The sequence below is a fragment of the Dromaius novaehollandiae genome, chromosome 1 (genome assembly GCF_036370855.1).
Source record: "Dromaius novaehollandiae isolate bDroNov1 chromosome 1, bDroNov1.hap1, whole genome shotgun sequence".
NCBI classification, from domain to species: Eukaryota; Metazoa; Chordata; class Aves; order Casuariiformes; family Dromaiidae; genus Dromaius; species Dromaius novaehollandiae.
This window is the reverse complement of record NC_088098.1, coordinates 135,926,955-135,943,847: the sequence shown is the minus strand read 5'-3', so window position 1 is coordinate 135,943,847 and position 16,893 is coordinate 135,926,955. Positions and strand designations below refer to the sequence as shown.

General features: G+C 38.8%; 1 protein-coding gene across 5 annotated transcripts in view; it reads right to left on the bottom strand.

The window, feature by feature from the left end:
- The window catches only part of CTPS2 (CTP synthase 2), an 80,264-nt gene extending 63,374 nt beyond the window's left edge, over positions 1 to 16,890 (bottom strand). Inside the window, exons 1-8 of one of the 5 annotated variants that reach the window (XM_064499702.1) lie at positions 16,819 to 16,890; positions 12,530 to 12,592; positions 9,717 to 9,922; positions 7,442 to 7,612; positions 7,052 to 7,152; positions 4,977 to 5,093; positions 4,027 to 4,110; positions 605 to 685 (exon numbers count right to left, since the gene is read on the bottom strand). In XM_064499702.1, coding sequence (XP_064355772.1) covers positions 605 to 685; positions 4,027 to 4,110; positions 4,977 to 5,093; positions 7,052 to 7,152; positions 7,442 to 7,612; positions 9,717 to 9,882 — 720 coding nt within the window. In that variant the 5' untranslated portion in view covers positions 9,883 to 9,922; positions 12,530 to 12,592; positions 16,819 to 16,890. The other 4 variants (XM_064499707.1, XM_026120675.2, XM_064499712.1 and 1 more) reach the window with 4 other exon arrangements.
- Positions 16,891 to 16,893: the final 3 nt, after the last annotated feature.

Here is a 16,893-nt window from a genome sequence, read left to right as displayed (position 1 = left end):
AAGAGTAATATGCTCTCACTTCCAAAAATATTAAAAGGCATTTGATTTACCAAAATTAGTATTCAAATAGCAGTTAGCCACAGGAACTAATGTCAAAATCATAAGCGAATTACAAAAGAATATATAACTATACCATACATGTTCTAAGCATGTTAAAGGGCACAAATAGCCTATTACACATTATCACAGTAAGAACGTTCACGTGACTGTGATGATCTATGGATACAAGCAAAATCCTTAACTTCAACCACACTTTGTTCATCTATTATTATAACCACCTGAGATGATTTATGGACAGCAACCAACCATAGCTTTCAGCAATCTATGGAACCGCACAGTTTTCATGACAATTTATAACAATTAACCATGCATTCAAAATCTATTCCTTTTATTAATTCTTTATAACCTACTAAATAATTGTACCATAATATAAAATGTGATTACACTGTTAAGGACTATTTGATGTATAAAATTTAAAACATAAAATCCCAATATTTTTAAAGAGTTACAGTATATATGGCAGCAAGAGAAAAATTGTAAAATCAATTACATATTAATAAAATAGTCTGAAGCTGAAATGATGAACAAACTCTTCATTACTGACCTGTTCAGGCTCCACATGGCAAAACATGGAGATCTTTTCCTTCACTGCCATTTCTATAGGCTTTGCACTTCTGCAGACAATCTGTCATAACAGAAAGAAAAACTGTAATTTTTTTCTAGGAACACCTGTAGAAGATCCTCAATACTATTCATGAAGAAGATCACCTCCTTCAGAAATCTAGTGCAAATATACTTTTTTTGAGTTCTACTACACACCATAGCTCACAAACATCTGCTAGCAAGGCTGAAGTAAATCAATTACCCCAAGAACACTTGCCCATACTGACCCACTTTTTTTACTTAATCTTTCTACAGCTTCCTCTGTTATGTTGCTTTCTCATGCTCTTTTTCCTACCACTATTGTAACACTCTAAGTAAAAGTCAAGCAGCTCTGTAAGTACAAATAATACAATGAATCAAAAGAAATATTATGACCTTATCAATTGAGCTCAGAGCAGCAACACTTAGTTTACATTTCTGCCTCTTTTGAAACTGTTAATTCACACATCGCGATTAAAAAGGAAGGCAGAAAATGAAAAAAAACTATTTTACAATTTTCTATTTTTTTATAGTGCAATTATTCTGTGATTATTTTGCTGACAGAAGTAAAACTCCAGTATTTTAAGAAATACTTGCAATTTTTCCAATAAAGAAAATAAGCATGTGCTTTGGAGTTTGTTGGAAGGTTTTTTGCATTATCTAACTTTAGGCAACTAACTTAGAAACACTGAACTGCTGTCTGAAAGTGCCTATAGATTACTTAGCTTCATCATTTGTTTCGAATCCTGCCTCAAGTATAACAATCCTCTTAAAAGAGTAATTTATTATTTTCTCCTTCTGTCTAGTAAATGCAACTACATAACACATTAAATGCAACTACTTAACACATTAAGCCTTTTTTGTTCAGAAACTTTTTGCTGATCATTGATCACCTTCTAGAATGCAACTTAGCTACACTTAAATTGATAAAAATCTACTCAACTTCCCCTACCCCTGCAAGAAATTTGAGAATCAGAAAAACAATGCCAAATACAAGGGAAAATTAGCAAATATTCCAATAATCAAAAAGAATTTTGACATAATTTGTACACTCTCATCAGTTAAGCATAGTAGAACATGTAATTATATTTAAAAATTGGGTACTGTTTGAAGATATTATTCATAAACCATGATAGTACAAGCACATGATCACATCCACTTTGAAATCTATAATCCATCTTGCTGCGATAAATTTAAAGATAAAAATTAGAGTTAATGGAGTCACATAAATTAGAAGCATCAGAAGCAGCATGAAAATGCAAAACTATAGTAACAGCGGCTGAGAGATGCATCACAAAGCAACAGAACACAAAAAGGAAGAGGAACAATTCAACTGAATATAGCAGCACTGGCAAACATACAATTATTTTCCAAAATGCCATTACAAAGTCCATTCACTAAGCTCTTAGAACACCCCACAGGGAGCAGTTCCCCATATACACACAGCTGAGACTGGCCCAGCACGCCACCTCAAGAATGCCGGGGACCAAACAGTGAGGCAGCAGCTATCAAGAACAAGACTAGCCAGGTTTAGACAAGGCAGCCTGGCAGCAGAACTTACAGAAGAAGCCCTCCTAACTGCTGTCCTAGGACCTTCCCCACATGCTGTCTTGCATTGGGCCCTGGCCAAGAGAGCACCCAATTTAAAGGTTTTATTGAAACAGTGCCCTGGCAACTTTATGACAGTGCAGACCAGCACTGTTCAGAGTGCAGTCTCTCTATGCTTTAGTGGTCAACAGTAGCAGAAAAAAAAGAATGGACTGCCCTTCTGGCAGTCCCAGAACTGCCCCAGGCAATAACTCAAGATGTGAGAAAGTAATTATATTAGTCCATTTTCCTTTTAGTACAAACACACATACAAACAGGCTTTTAAAAACTGATTTGGAAAAAAAAATCAGGCACTGGCAATTATCTTAACAGCCTCCAGAAATTAGGTGTAACTTTCCATACACAATTAGCAGCATGAGAGGGATTTCAAAATTTAGTTCCTGAAGTCTGGAATGTAGAGCAGCAGTGTATTAATAAATCAAGCTGTCCCTCCACAAACAGAAAACAGAAAAAGAAAGAAAGAAAGGAGATGCCCTATATGCCATGCTTGTGAAATACCATACAATTTAACTTTCAGTTGAAAAAATAGCTTTCAACTAGAAAAACACATAGACCAAAAAGTCAACTCTTGTAAAAGTCCAAGAAAAACAAAAAATCACAGAAAGAAGCACAACAAAATTTAATTGTGTGAATATCCTTTTAAGAATCATTTCTCCTTTTTGAGGATATCACTATTATACAGAACCAGTGAACACTACTGGCACTGCTCTTTCATTTCTGAGAAGGGCTAAGAGGCCTTTTCTCCCAGCAGAATGTAGGTGAATGGAAATGGCTCAGGGAATGAAAATGTCCAATCGCTTCCAGAATCAAGTCCAAAAAATATTTTTTGACTTAATAAGCACCCTTACATGAAAGAGCAAAATTGTCCTCTTCTTTTCCAGGGAGAGATCAAAAAACAGACCGTCTTCGACTGTGTCAGCTGCAGCTCAGGAAGATGTGAAGTGTAAGTCTGAACCGGGGTTGTACTGGCATCTGAAGCCTGTGCTGCCCTGGCCTCACTGCTACTAACACTTCAGCAAGCAAATTAAAGTGAGCTCTAGGCTCTCTTCTCAATGGCAAGCCAATGTAACAACAGGGAGCTGCAAACTACTTCCATCTCATCTCTGCTCCCAAGGAAAAGTCCCAGTGAAGCAAGCATTGCATCCAGAGAATAAGCACATACTTACTAACCAGAGCACTGGGGAGTGAGAATGGAAGTTTAGCCTTTGACATCTTCTGCCCATTGGCATAAGCTGAAACTTGCTGGCTTTGGGATCATTATATCACAAGTGCAAGTCCATCACACAAGAGGAACAAGGAGCCTTACTTTGAAAATGAATCCATACGTTTTATAGTTCCAATCAAGAATATTTTTAAAGGCAGTACATTTTCAAAGGTAGGACTGCTTCTCTTTGCTCATGCATAAAAAGAAATTTGTGGAAGAATGTTTGATCCCAAAAGCATTTCAGGTTGTCCCACAAACTGAACTGAGAAATCTGAACTTTTGATTATTTTTAAGCAGTGCAGAGTGATTTTTCTATAAAGATCCCTTTATAGGAAAAACATAGCTACAGCCCCAAGATACTGCAGGGAGTTGGTGTGTGTTAACTTAGGGTGAGTTTGTGTAATTTAATTTCCTGTGGCTTTCGTGCAGCAGTGCATCTTATATGTTGCATTTCTTTTAAAGTTCTCATCTCTCACGGGAAAATAAGGCAGACTCTCTGAATGCTGCTCATGCAAGGATGCTTCTAGAGGAAATACAGATAAAAATTTGTATTTATTGACTCATGAACTCACCAAATCTGGAGATAAGCCTAAGCCCCTCAATGCTCGAACACTGTTCTGTGTTGGTTTGGTCTTCTGCTCACCAGTGGCATTAGGCTGGAAAGACATATTTTTAAAGTTCAAACAACTAATATCTATTAACAGAGCAGTTACGGATAGAAAAAGAAAAGTCTTTGCAAGTAATAATACTTGCAGGAAGTAAGCATACATCTAAACAGAGCTGCAACATGCCAGAAATAGACACTGTTCAAACACTGTTACTGCACATATTAGGAAATCTATGAAGAAACATATGGCCCTAAATTAGGTGAGGCTTGCTTTGTTTTTTTCCCAGAGAAAACATTTCAATATAATTGACTCAGATATGAGAAGAAAAAAATTCAAAAAGCTGGACTTTGCTAATAAATGGAAAATGTCCAACGCACCACAAAGCCTTCAGTGACTATCCTTGGAAATAATCAGATATAGTAAATAATTCTGTTCTCAAATACACAGAATCAATCCCACTGAAAATCAGCTGCAGTGGTTAATATTCTCTTCTTATCTATAGAAGGTGCAACCATGTCATCACTACCAAACCCCTGCTTACCAAAATCTTCCCAATGAATACTTATCTCTTAAAATAATAAAACTTCTTTGAAGTAAAATTTAGAGTTAGAATGGAAAAAACAATTTCGGCCCTGTACAGCAAGTATATGCAACTTTCTCGATAAATTAATATTGATAAAGTCTTCTTTTTTTGTAACTTGGAATATTAAAACAGATTCTTGCATCAATAAAAAAATTGCCAGGGGCTTTATTAATCCCAGTGAGGCAGGGTTTCGTATTTCTTAATCTCTGATCCAACATCTAACCCTCCAACATCCCTTGTGAAGGGGACAAAGTAAACAAATATAAAACCCAACACAGAGTAAAAGTTAGCTATTAAAATATATTTAATTTTAATAATTTTAATAACTTACCTGTGGTACGAGACTAACATGGATATTACAGAAGTTATCTCTTTTTGCTTTGAACTGGAACTGTCTAAATGCCTCAACAAATGGCATTCCTTCAATGTCTCCAATAGTTCCACCCAGCTGAAAAAGAAAGCTTGTACCTGTCAGAGTGGCAGAAAGTAAAAACAAAACAAAGTCTACCTCTTACAGATTCAGCAATTTCTCTTATTTTTATCTAAAAAAGGGGGGGAAAAAGGGGGCAAATGAAATTTGCTTTTGCAAGTATACTCTGCAAAGAGCCCAACTCTCATCTGTTCTGCACATTTTGCTTCCTGTGGAGAACTTAAATGACTTTCCGTGCTCATTATGCTCCCTTAATGCCAAACACAAGTTCCACACAGGAAGACATGTGGTTCTATTGAAAAATGCATGTTTTCAGATGATTTTCATTACCTTCAAAGTGGTGAACAAGTAATCATTATTTAGCTGATGTGAAGGCTTTTCTACAGAGAAGCTGTTTTTATTTCCTGACTGCCAGATTAATAAACCGTTGTGGCCAACAAGACACAGACATCTAGCAACATTAGCATAGCTCTCCAACATCAAGAAATACCATATGGACAATATGAAATATTATTTATTTTGAAAAGCATTTAAACATTTATTACCAAACCAAAGGGGGATACAGACCAAGTCCATGACAAACTTGATTTTTAAAGACATGAATTAGCTATCTTTCAAAGACAGAAAGAGCTGTAATAGAGACACTAAAACACTGAATAAAGTAATTGTCTCTCAAGTCTGTGGAGCGAAAATCTTTCAGAATATGGTCTTCTTGTGTCCCCATGTGGCTTCTGGCAGAACTGCATATTTGTGTTCACGCAGTTCACGCAGTGCTCACACATTCAATCTAACTTCATCAGTATTTCACAATTGAAAGATAATGTACCACGAAATACCACATGGACCACGAAAATCCCAAAAAAAGTATTTTTATGAGTCTTGAGTCATACTGAAAAAAACTTTACATGGAAGAAACAGAAAATTAAGCTGTAATTTAAAGGATTGCCAATCCCACCACTTGCTAATGCTCTTGTGCAACTTTTCTATATATTGTTTTTCCACTTATTTCAAATGAAATATTTGAGTTTTCCTGTACACTTCATAAAAAGATCTATAGTTATATAAATAAGTATATTTTAATCAAGGCAAAACCTGAGGTTAATGCTCGACAGCAATGCTGAATGGCTTCCAAAATTACATGCTGGAAAGGAAACAGAAGCTATGGGCTTTCTGTAAGAAATTACAAGCAGTTCTCTGTAGCCTGGGTCATAAAGTTTATCACACTAGCAACTACAGTGGTCACTTCTGGCATTAAAACCTATGACACATTCTTTCGTCAAATTCCCAGGTATCATGTTTTTCTATATTTTCCATTAATGTTTTAATAGTAATAAATACCTGGCACTTACTGATTGCCTTTCTTCCAGTTGTCTGAAACACCTTACCAGGCATAGGTGAAACTCGTTATTTCCATTGTGGGGAACATGAGCCAGTTAAATGATTAACTAAGGTACTTTAAAAGATCTTACAAATAAAACCAGAAGGTCGGAAGCTAACTCATACAGTGTTGAAATATATTCCTGCAAATAGGACCATGAGCAACATAATGGAGCATTTCAAGTCATATAGAAAGCTAAAATGTTATGAGTTATCCTAATGACTGTAGGAGATTTGGAGATACTACACAAGTTTTCTTAATACTGTTAACAGACTACATACAGCTTCAGTCCAGTATCTTTGTTCTGTGACAAAGACTTCACTTTACAATAATTGACTGCTTTATTTTTATAAATTAATAAACTCTTAAGCAATTCAGTTTCAGCAGTATTCTGGAAGAGATTTAGTCAGGTTAACAGAAGCTGTAGAGCACACCTATCACTCTCAGAACAAATCATAAAGAATATATAAAATGTCTCTTCATACTGCTGCTTTTCATAAAACTTCAGTCTGCTTTACTTACGGCAAACAGCAAAAAGAAAGCGAGCTAGGTCTTTGTGTTCACTACGGATATATATCCTAAAAGGTTCCACACTTGCCTCAATTACACAAATCTGTGGTTCTTTTCTGTCATCATCCACAGGAACTTTTGCCTGATTCATCACCCATTCCTGAACCGCATCAGTGATGTGTGGAACAACTGCAAGACAAAGCAAAACAAATAAGGGAAGGACTTCTTATTTTAGGCCCATATATCACTCTTCAAAGGAAAGGGGGAAAAATGAGCAGGAAGTGAAAAGGGAACTATTAGCCCCTTTTCATATTCCTCCTTTCCCTGAACCCAGAAGCCAAACATCACAAGAATAGGACCACATTTCCTGGGAGGGAGAGAAGAAGCAAGCCAATGCAGCAAGGAGCAGCTGCACTAGTCAGAGCACTCTTTTGTGAAGAATGAACAAAGTAGCAACCCACAGAATTAAAAATATCACCTTGAACAGTTTTTCCCAGGTAATCACCATGTCTTTCTTTATTGATGACATGCTGATATATCTTCCCAGTGGTGATGTTGTTATCTTTATAGAGATTAATGTCCAAGAATCTCTCATAATTTCCCAAATCTAAGTCAACTTCTCCACCATCATTCAATACAAAAACTTCACCTGAAAAAAAGAAAGTGAAATCATTAAAAATAACATAAGATGGAAGGAGGAAAATTTTAATAAACAGTAAAGAAATAAAATAATCAGAAATTATTAAACAAACAGCAGGAGTACCACACACATACCTTAAAATTGAAGAATTGCTTTTAAAAGAGTGACATAGGGCAACACTTTGTATCATAAAGCTAGGTCTACATGCTACAGCTAGGTCTGTGTTGCCATCCTGTGTGACTGAATATCTTTTTCATTACTTTTTCAAAGAATGTCTATCCCTCAGTCACAAATGCTTTTGAAAATGAATTTAAATTATATTGCCAAAATATTTAAGTGACTTAAAAATATTTTACAGGTATTTCAACAGAATGCTACAATCCTTGAGGGGAAGAAAACAATTTTCGGGTATGATAAATCAGCTACAAATAACATTAATTCACACAGCAGCCAAAAACTGTGGTTTTCTAAGCATGAATTATTATGCATTTTCAAAGTGCTTCAACATAAATTTTTCCTGTTTAAGGCTTGGATCTGCAGTAAAGTTATTATGAACATAAATACTTCCACAAATATGATCACTACTTCTTATTCAGCTCTTTCATCATGTATATTTGGTTCATTACGCCCACGACCAGGGTTATTTCTGACCCTGAAAAATCTAGAGAGAATATTCCACTGACTACAGTGGATTTGCTTTGGGGTTCAGACTTTTCTTAAGCCTCTAAGGAATGTCTAAACTCTGAATCTTGTCAACTTCTGAAGCAATTCAACTTACTGCCTCTACTCTAGTTCCTAAGGTAAGACTGGAAAGCTCTTCAGAAGAACTCTAAAGCATTTTGCCATGAGCCAATGAATCAACGGCTAGACAAGTTACAGGACTAATACACAAGGAAAAAAAAAAAGAAAGAAATAATTCCCCTGAGGGTTTATTCTGGTCTGTGGAAATATATACTCCACCTACATACAACACTCTGCTTCAATAAACAGTAAAAGAAAAAGCACATATAACAGAGTGGATGACATATGCCTAATCCTGTGGAGCACTGAGCTCCTCCTCGGTACTCCTAAATTGCTGTCTCAGCCAACAGAAGCAGAGCACAGCCAGTATTTCTCCTAAGCAGGACCATGGAGCATAAAGGTTTTTTAAAAATAATAATCTTTTTAGGAAACTGGAAATCACTGAATTATTATCACTTGGCTCATATTTTCACCAAAATGTTAATAAAAGGGGCTTGCCATTCAGTTAATTTGTACTTACTAGCTTGCTGGCCAGTGTTTTTTCACAAGTAATAAGAAAATCTTCTGCAAATTGAGAGGAAAAAAAAATGCCAGGTGGGAGTAATATGCCACATTTGCCCTCTATTCCCCTGCGTTTGAGCCAGGGTAGGAATACAACCTGAAATCTCAAGTCATTGCAGAAGTCTTACCACCAAAGGTAAAGGTAGAGCTTCTCTAGTCAAGTACCTAAGTTGCACCGGATGTGCCTCTGAAAGTTCATGACTACTAGATCAGTTAAATTTGACCTCTGAGAGAGGGTTGGTGTATTATGCTCTTCCTCCACTTTGGAAGCAAAGCAGTCTGTTTTGTTTTCTGTTCTGCCACACGGTTTCTTTTTTTTCTTTTTTTTCTTTTTTTTTGCTAGCTTTTAGTAGTGGAAGGTATGTATATATGGAGGTTGGAAGCTCTGGAGATAGAAAAGAATGGATGGACTTTTGGTAGAGGCAGCAAAGTTTCTATATAAAACCAACACATTTGTCTCCAGCTCTAAAAATTTTGGTATACACGATAAATAAGCAGATAAAAATTGACAAACGAAAAGAATTAGAAACACCTATTAGTTGAAGGCGCTTTGGAACTCTGAAAACAATTGTTTTTAATGAATGTGCTAATAATATGCCAGAGAGCTAAAGTAATGTTCTCTGTTATAAATAAGGACTTTCTGGATGTGAGATTGTCTTCTAGCTCATTGGCAATTTTTTCTAGTCAGGAATGCATGGGCAATAACTTGGAGAATGGTATCAATCACATGTGCTTTGAAAATTCAGCTCCTAAAATTTTAAGATGATTTAGTCTTTCCCAAGAGACTAAAATAATCTTTTAGCTAACATACCGTGTTCATATGGTGAGAAGGTTCCAGCATCTATGTTTATATAAGGATCAATTTTGATTGCAGTGACACGTAGACCACATGATTTCAGTATGGTGCCAATGCTGCTTGCAATGATTCCCTTTCCAATGCCTGAGATGACACCACCAGTAACCAGGATGTACTTCATTGGAAAATCAGCAGCAGCACACAGATCCCGAGCTGGAAATCTAAAACAACAAAGACAGGCCTATGATGAATGCCAGTTCACCCCATGGAAAAGCACAGGCCCAATATGCAAAGAATGAAAGCTGAAATGGCTATCAGAGACAAACAACAAAATCATCTCACCAGTTTGGACTCTGGGAGTAGGATTCCTCTCTCCCAGCTTGCATATCAGTATCTAAGCTAAGCACCTAAGTCCTCTCCATAGTCAGCGGAGAATAGATACCATTTTGATACACTGCCCCATGGAGATGCCAAAGATAGGCATCTCCAAAAGACAGTTCATCTGACCTATTTCTCTCCTGTGACAGCAAAAGGCAATTAACTTTTAGAACAAGTTAGGCAAGACGAATCTCACCCCTGATTCTTTCCAAATTAAAGTAGTTAATCATTTCACATGTGTTCCAAGAACTTAGCTCAAAGATTTTTCATTGCTACATTAGCCAAAACACTCATGCTCTCTCTCCAGTAGCTTTCCTTTCAAAAAACAGTGACTACAGCTTCCTTTGCCTATCAAAATCAGAACCTCACACCTTCCATTCCATTTTTAGCTGCCTTCTCCAACTCAGTCTATCAGATATTTCACCAAAGGTCTCACGACATCCTACAGATCAACGGAGCACAAGATCAGGAAAGGAAAACCAAACAAAAATTTCCATTTTTACACTAGAGTACGTCACTGATCATCAGCCTGGAGCCTTTTTCTCATATGCCTACCCCTTCTCCCTCTCCAAGTAATTACTGTGAGAGAAAAACAGATAAAGAATCATTTAGTATTTCTGGAGTATCCTGTAGAGTAAGAGTTCGTAACATGCTAGAAGACAATGTTATATCTGTTTTATGTTTCAAATATAAAAAAAGATCCAGTGTCACAACATATATCAGCATCTTGATTTCAGAAGTGCAACCCAGGATAGCTCTGAAAACTATGCCATGCGGCCTTCAACATACCAATCTTCTGCATGTCTCAGCTTGTCAATCTATAAAGGGAAGTAACTCAACTGATTCTTTGCAAGGGGGAACTGCAAGAATGAGTATTGCAAACACTGTAACTTTAAGATATAAACATGACAGTTCATGCATATTATGGTGCTGAAGCCTTGATCAGAAGAGATACAACATCATATTTCACAATGCTTTACAATAATACCAGCATATCCTACAACAGCTATTCAGAAACATTCTCTCTTGAAAATTTGCCTCTTTATAAAAAGCCTGGATAACTAAAGCTACAAATAAAAAAAAAACACTGGTATGATTTAAACATGATGCTGAGCAAACCATAAGATTTAGGGGAAAAAATTGCTATGCCATCTTACACTGACTACCTCTTATTTCCTTGGTTTAGCTTAGACATTTAGTTAGTCATTTCATCTAGTTTGTTACCAATTTTTTCAAAAGCTAAACTGCCAATGGACTTTTGTTCTTATTATGTTTGAAAAAGAATCACTAACGTTTATTTGAAAATAGGCTAAAATTAGTTGTTTATTTTCTTTACTTGAACTTTGAGGTTTGAATAGAGATTATTCCAACCATTACAATCAATACTGCAGTACATATATTACCCATGAAAATCTACATTAACAAAAAAAGACACATACTTTCCATGCAATTCTATTTAGTTTAATTTATGAAATGTGTAATTCCACCTAAAGTAAATGTCTAATAAAATTCTTGCATTAAGAACCCACTTTCAAGTTGTTGGACAACTTTCTGCTTGTCCTGGAGGCAAGTACTCCGTACCTTTTTATTTATTGTTTAATACTGTGCACAGAACAAACACTTCGAACTAACAAAAATTGTATTAAACTGCAAATCTCAGGTAAAGAATGCACTGGCAAACACAGGTCTTTGCTTTGATTAAAAGTGCTGTTACGGATTCAGGGGCAAATCCAATTCAGTTCAAATTTATTTCTTAAAAGGATAGCTAAGATACAATTCATGGGCTTGGGCTCCAGTACATTTAGATTATTCTCCTTCCAGGACAGTAAAACTGACCATGAACCCAACATTTTCTATTCACCACAGTAAAAGGGCTTTAGGACTGCAAGTCCAAAACCTGAAATAGATCTACACTTGTAAAAAAGGTCTACCGAAAGGTTCTTTAGCTGCAAGCTGTTTGCAGTGCCTCTGCATTTCACTCCTAAGCCTTTTAACTTCTAATTTTAACTCTAATTGACATAGCTTTATCACTGATACTTTACTACTTTGAGATATCTTTTGCTTTAGAATTAAAGAAACCTTGTTTTCAGATAAATTTCTCTAAATTCCTGATTTTAAGAATAAATATTTGATTATTCTACTCACTAGAAGGACAGAAGACATGGAAATGAAATAGTGATAGTATCCTCAACAAGAAACAAACTAAACAGATTCACTCCTGTATACAATGTTGGAAAGGAGTAAATGAGTGACAGATTACCTTTCAAGATAAATATGTATATTGGGAAAAGATCTTTCAAGTTACAAAATCAAAGATGTCCAGACACAGAACAGCAAAAACAAAACCATTTTTCAGTGTTTCCATTACAAATGTTCAACAAGTCATAAAAACAGTAGAAAGTGAGAGTTATCAAAAGTACGAAAGAAGTTAAATAACTTTGAAACTCTACCTTTTCTGATAAACAGCTGCAAGCAATGCAGACCTTCTCAGTGTTACAGCATTCCAAACAAGCCTGAAAAGCAGAAACCAATGCACATCACTGTTTCTGCAAGTCTATAAGACAAATCGAAGAAGAGAGAGACATCTTCAGAAAGGTTCCCACAGAACACACAGATATGGGTGCAAAACTTGCAAAACTGCAAAATAATTACACGAAACTGGTTTTGAAGTTTAACAAGCCTCTTTAAGATTAAATGTGTTCATACTATGAAATACAGCTGTAAGTGTATCAAGGTCTAGAGTTACATGGTAGGTTAAGAAAATATTGTACAGCAAAGCATCTCTACCTCAGAAAAAAATAACTACAAATTATGCTTTGGAATATTATCATGTTGGTAGACCACAGTTTATAACATTACTGCTAGATGTCTAATAGTCAAAGATGAACAAAAAATATGTTAAAAACCCACTAAGGGACTTTAGCTGAACTATTCTAACAATATACATAATCCTACCATTAATGAGAACATAGTTGCTAGTAAAACGGTGGAGTTGAGCCTGCGTGACACGAAGAGCCCCTCCTTTATTTCCTTAAACAAACGGTGGTCTCAATACAATATCTTAGTTAATTTTGCAAGCTGGGAGCATGGAGCACTGAAATTGACTCTGAAAAGCAACAAGGTCCTCCAGGAAAAATTCTATCCTACTCCTATCTCTCCCTTCTTTCCCCCCTTTTTTCTGGCCTGCTTTGCATGCCCTGGAAGTTCTCCTTCACAACCACATGTGTAATGGGATGTTCTGAGCTGGGAAGAGGGAGGAAGAAATATCGCTCAAGACTGCAACTCAGACTGCAGCATGCTCTATCTCCGTGGCATCATCCAGTTACAGATGATAACCTAGGCAGAGGCTATCTCCACAATTCCCTCTGCTGTTCTCCAGCCTCTTTTGGCTTTTACACATACACAGATTTTCCTATCATTTCTTGACCCCATCTTCAATAGAATGATACTGCGTGTGTCTTACCAGAATTGCATTCACATTGCATTCAGGGGGCTATAGGCACTAATCCTTGTACTGATTTTTGAATAATGACAGCACAGCATGCCACAGAGCTGAAATACTGGGGTCAAAAACAATCTTTCCTTACCTCGGTACTTTACCTTATCTAATCCACTCAAAAGAAATGCAACAAGTGTGTCCTACTACTGTTTTCTACAACATACAACACCACATGATCTAACAACGCTCAGGATAAATCTAAGCAGTATGGTTCTTCAAACTTTGGTAGTAAGCAGCAGCCAGTGAATGAACATTATAGCTCTTCCTCTAGCTATACTGAAGTAATGTAAATAAGGTCCCAGATGTTCAGGAGGCAGAGTTTAAAAACGTAACAACAGTAACATTCTTATGCTTGATAACAGGAAGTCATGATTTAATAAACTACTACTTCCTTGTCAATGTGGACAAAGGGGAGGTGATCAGAAGTATGTAACTTCAAACACAAAGATGATTCTCAGGAGAAAAGGACCTTTGGGATTTATTCAGGACTGGTCATGGGTAGGCTCGCACCAAACACTAATGAAAAACAAAAAGAAAAAAGAAGAAAAAAAGAGGAATATTCCCCCTCATTATTTGCAAACATGCCAATGACATGAATTCAGAATAACATAAGGCAAATCAATAAATAAAAAATTAATGGGCATTAATTTCATAAAATAAGCAAAATCAGGAAGTAATTAGGACAAGTTTTAAAGACTCATAAAGTATGAAAGTGCAGTCCGCACAGGAAAATAAAACTATTCCATGTCACCAGGAATTAAATTTTCCCTACTATTTATTTTTTTCTTAATATGTAACTTTAAAAAAAAAAAGCATAGGTTTTAAGATATGGAGCATACCTCCTCTGTTTCAGACTCTTCCTTCACAAATCAGATTACAAAATGCTAATATTGAGAACTATGTTAGCATCTAAGTCACTTTCAAAGCTATTTCCACAAAAAAGAGGGGAAAAAAGAAATGAATTTAGTCAACAACAGGTATAAATCTTGAATATTTGACAGATCAAAGCTTGCAAACCCTATCACCTCACTGACTGGAACCAAAACGAAAAGCTCACTGTGATTTCTGCAGGAACAGAGATTGCCCAGCAGCTTAAGGAGACGCACTGCTTACTTGCAATAGAAAAAAAGAGAGAAAAAAGGTGGTTTGGGAACCACATTTTGGTTTCAGTGCTGCTGAAAATGGCAGCTAGGCTCCTCTGGGCAGCAACTCAAGTTACTGCCTTTCCTCCATCAACTTCAGTAGCTAAAATTGCAGTTTTAATTTCTGTGTTTTCAGTTAATAACTCCACTTATGCATATTCCAATTATTTCCAATTACTACACTGCTTATAATAACGTAAGCAGTACTAGTAGTGCAAGTACAATAGTACTTGTAAAAGGAGAAGGAATAGAATAGAGTTTGCAGAGGAAAAGCAAAAAGAATACTAGAAGCAAGCACTTTGTTGGGGATTGTAAATCAGCACAATCAGACACACAGAAATACAAATTACTCCACATAGTCCTCCCAGCAGGAGCGTACTTTCTTCAGTACAGATTTTGGAGAACTCCATCCCAAATGTGCTGCCCTACGCTAAGAAATAAACTATAGCCGTGATGGCAAAGATTCATTCTGCGCTTGCTGGTGATACTCAGAGCTGGAAACAGCACTCCGCAGGACAGGGAACACGCTTTGTAAGACACGACAGTCGCTGGGGAGTATTTTGTCCTTTACTCCATTGGAGATGTCAGTACCGGGAGAGCGAAGGACCCCCGCGGTGCCTGACCGACGACCAGCTCGCTGCGGCGGCAGCCTGCTGCTAGCGACAGAGCGACGAGGCAGCAGGGCCGGGCCGCGGGGCGCCGCCGCCCCTCACCTCAGTACCGCGCCCCGCGCAGGGGCCGCCCGGCCTCGCCAGCCCCGGGACCGCGCCAGCAGAGGGGCGGGGACACGGCGCGCGCGGGCGGGCGGCCCTTACCTCAGCCCCTCTGCGGCCCAGGTGCCGGCGCGAGGGCGACCGTTGGCGGCGACCGTTGGCGGGCGGGTGTCCCCCTACCTGCGCGGGCGCGGCTCAGGGTCGGCCCGATGGACGCTGCTGCGGAGCCTCGGCCCGCAGGACGGCGCGGGGAAACCGCGGGGAAAAGCGCCGGGCACCGCGCTCCCTCCGCGGGCGGGAGGGCAGAACCAGGACGGGAAGGTGCTGGTGCGGGCCCGCTCTCACGTGAGGCAGCGTACGCTCATGGCCTGTGCAAACGGCTTAGAAAATGGGTAATTAAAGAAACCCACAGCCCGAAGTTGAAGATGAGATGTCATTACTGGGAAGCAAACTAGCTGTCTTTCAGGCTCTGCTGTAGGGCTTTAAGTTCTGAGCGCGTACTGAATTCAGTCCTCAAATACAGAGCAGCAGTCTTCCCAACTTTGCTGATTGACAAAAATCTGTTTTTAACATTTTCTGAGACCTTTAAACACCCTCCTGCACCACAGAAGGATGCAGTTCGGTGGGATCTGTCAGGTGTCAGACCATCTGAGGCAAAGTGGGAGCACTCATGACCTTCTGCCAGCTCTGCTGCACAGAAACCACAGTAAAACAGCCTGACTTTGGCTGGCAGCACGGTCTGATTACAGCCTATGGCCTCAGCCATGCAAACACTCATGCAGATGCTTACCCCAAGGGGCACAGGCTCTGGTCACTGTATTTGAAGCAGTAATGTTAGGTATTGGCACACATGACCAGAATCAAACTCTGTACTCAGATAAACGAGGTCACCAGCTTCTCTAGGCGGTTCTAAATGCCGAAGTAACCACATGGCAGGGGATTTTTGAAACAGAGGCAAGTCTTTAGGGGGAAAAAAGAAGCATCTCCGTAAAGACCAGAGACATCACACTGAAAGAGAAACAGCGGGTCACCTACTGCTTTCTGCCCACCGCTTTCCCTAGCTTTGTCTGAAGACCCCTGCGGCCTCTGGCGGAAAGCGCTTACCCGGATCCCACCGGGAAACAGCGAACGAGCCTCACACGCTTCCTGCTAGCCAAGACTGAGGGAGTCCCAACGCATTGGGGGCAGCAAGGGGGAATTACCTGCCGTACGTCTTCCACGCGAGATGCATACAGAGAAACCGCGCGGGTGGGCGCGCGCGTGCGTGTCTGAGCACACGGCTCCACCAGCGGCCCAGTGGCTCCCGCGTGGGGCAGGTGCCCCGCGGCGGCCGCGCACCCAGCTGGTCACACCTCCCCGCCCCTCGCGAGCGGCGCTCTTCCTACCTCGCCCGCCAGCTCCGCTGCTCCGCCTATTCCCTGCCCCTTAGGGCCATACGGGACGCGGGCTAGAGCGCCTCC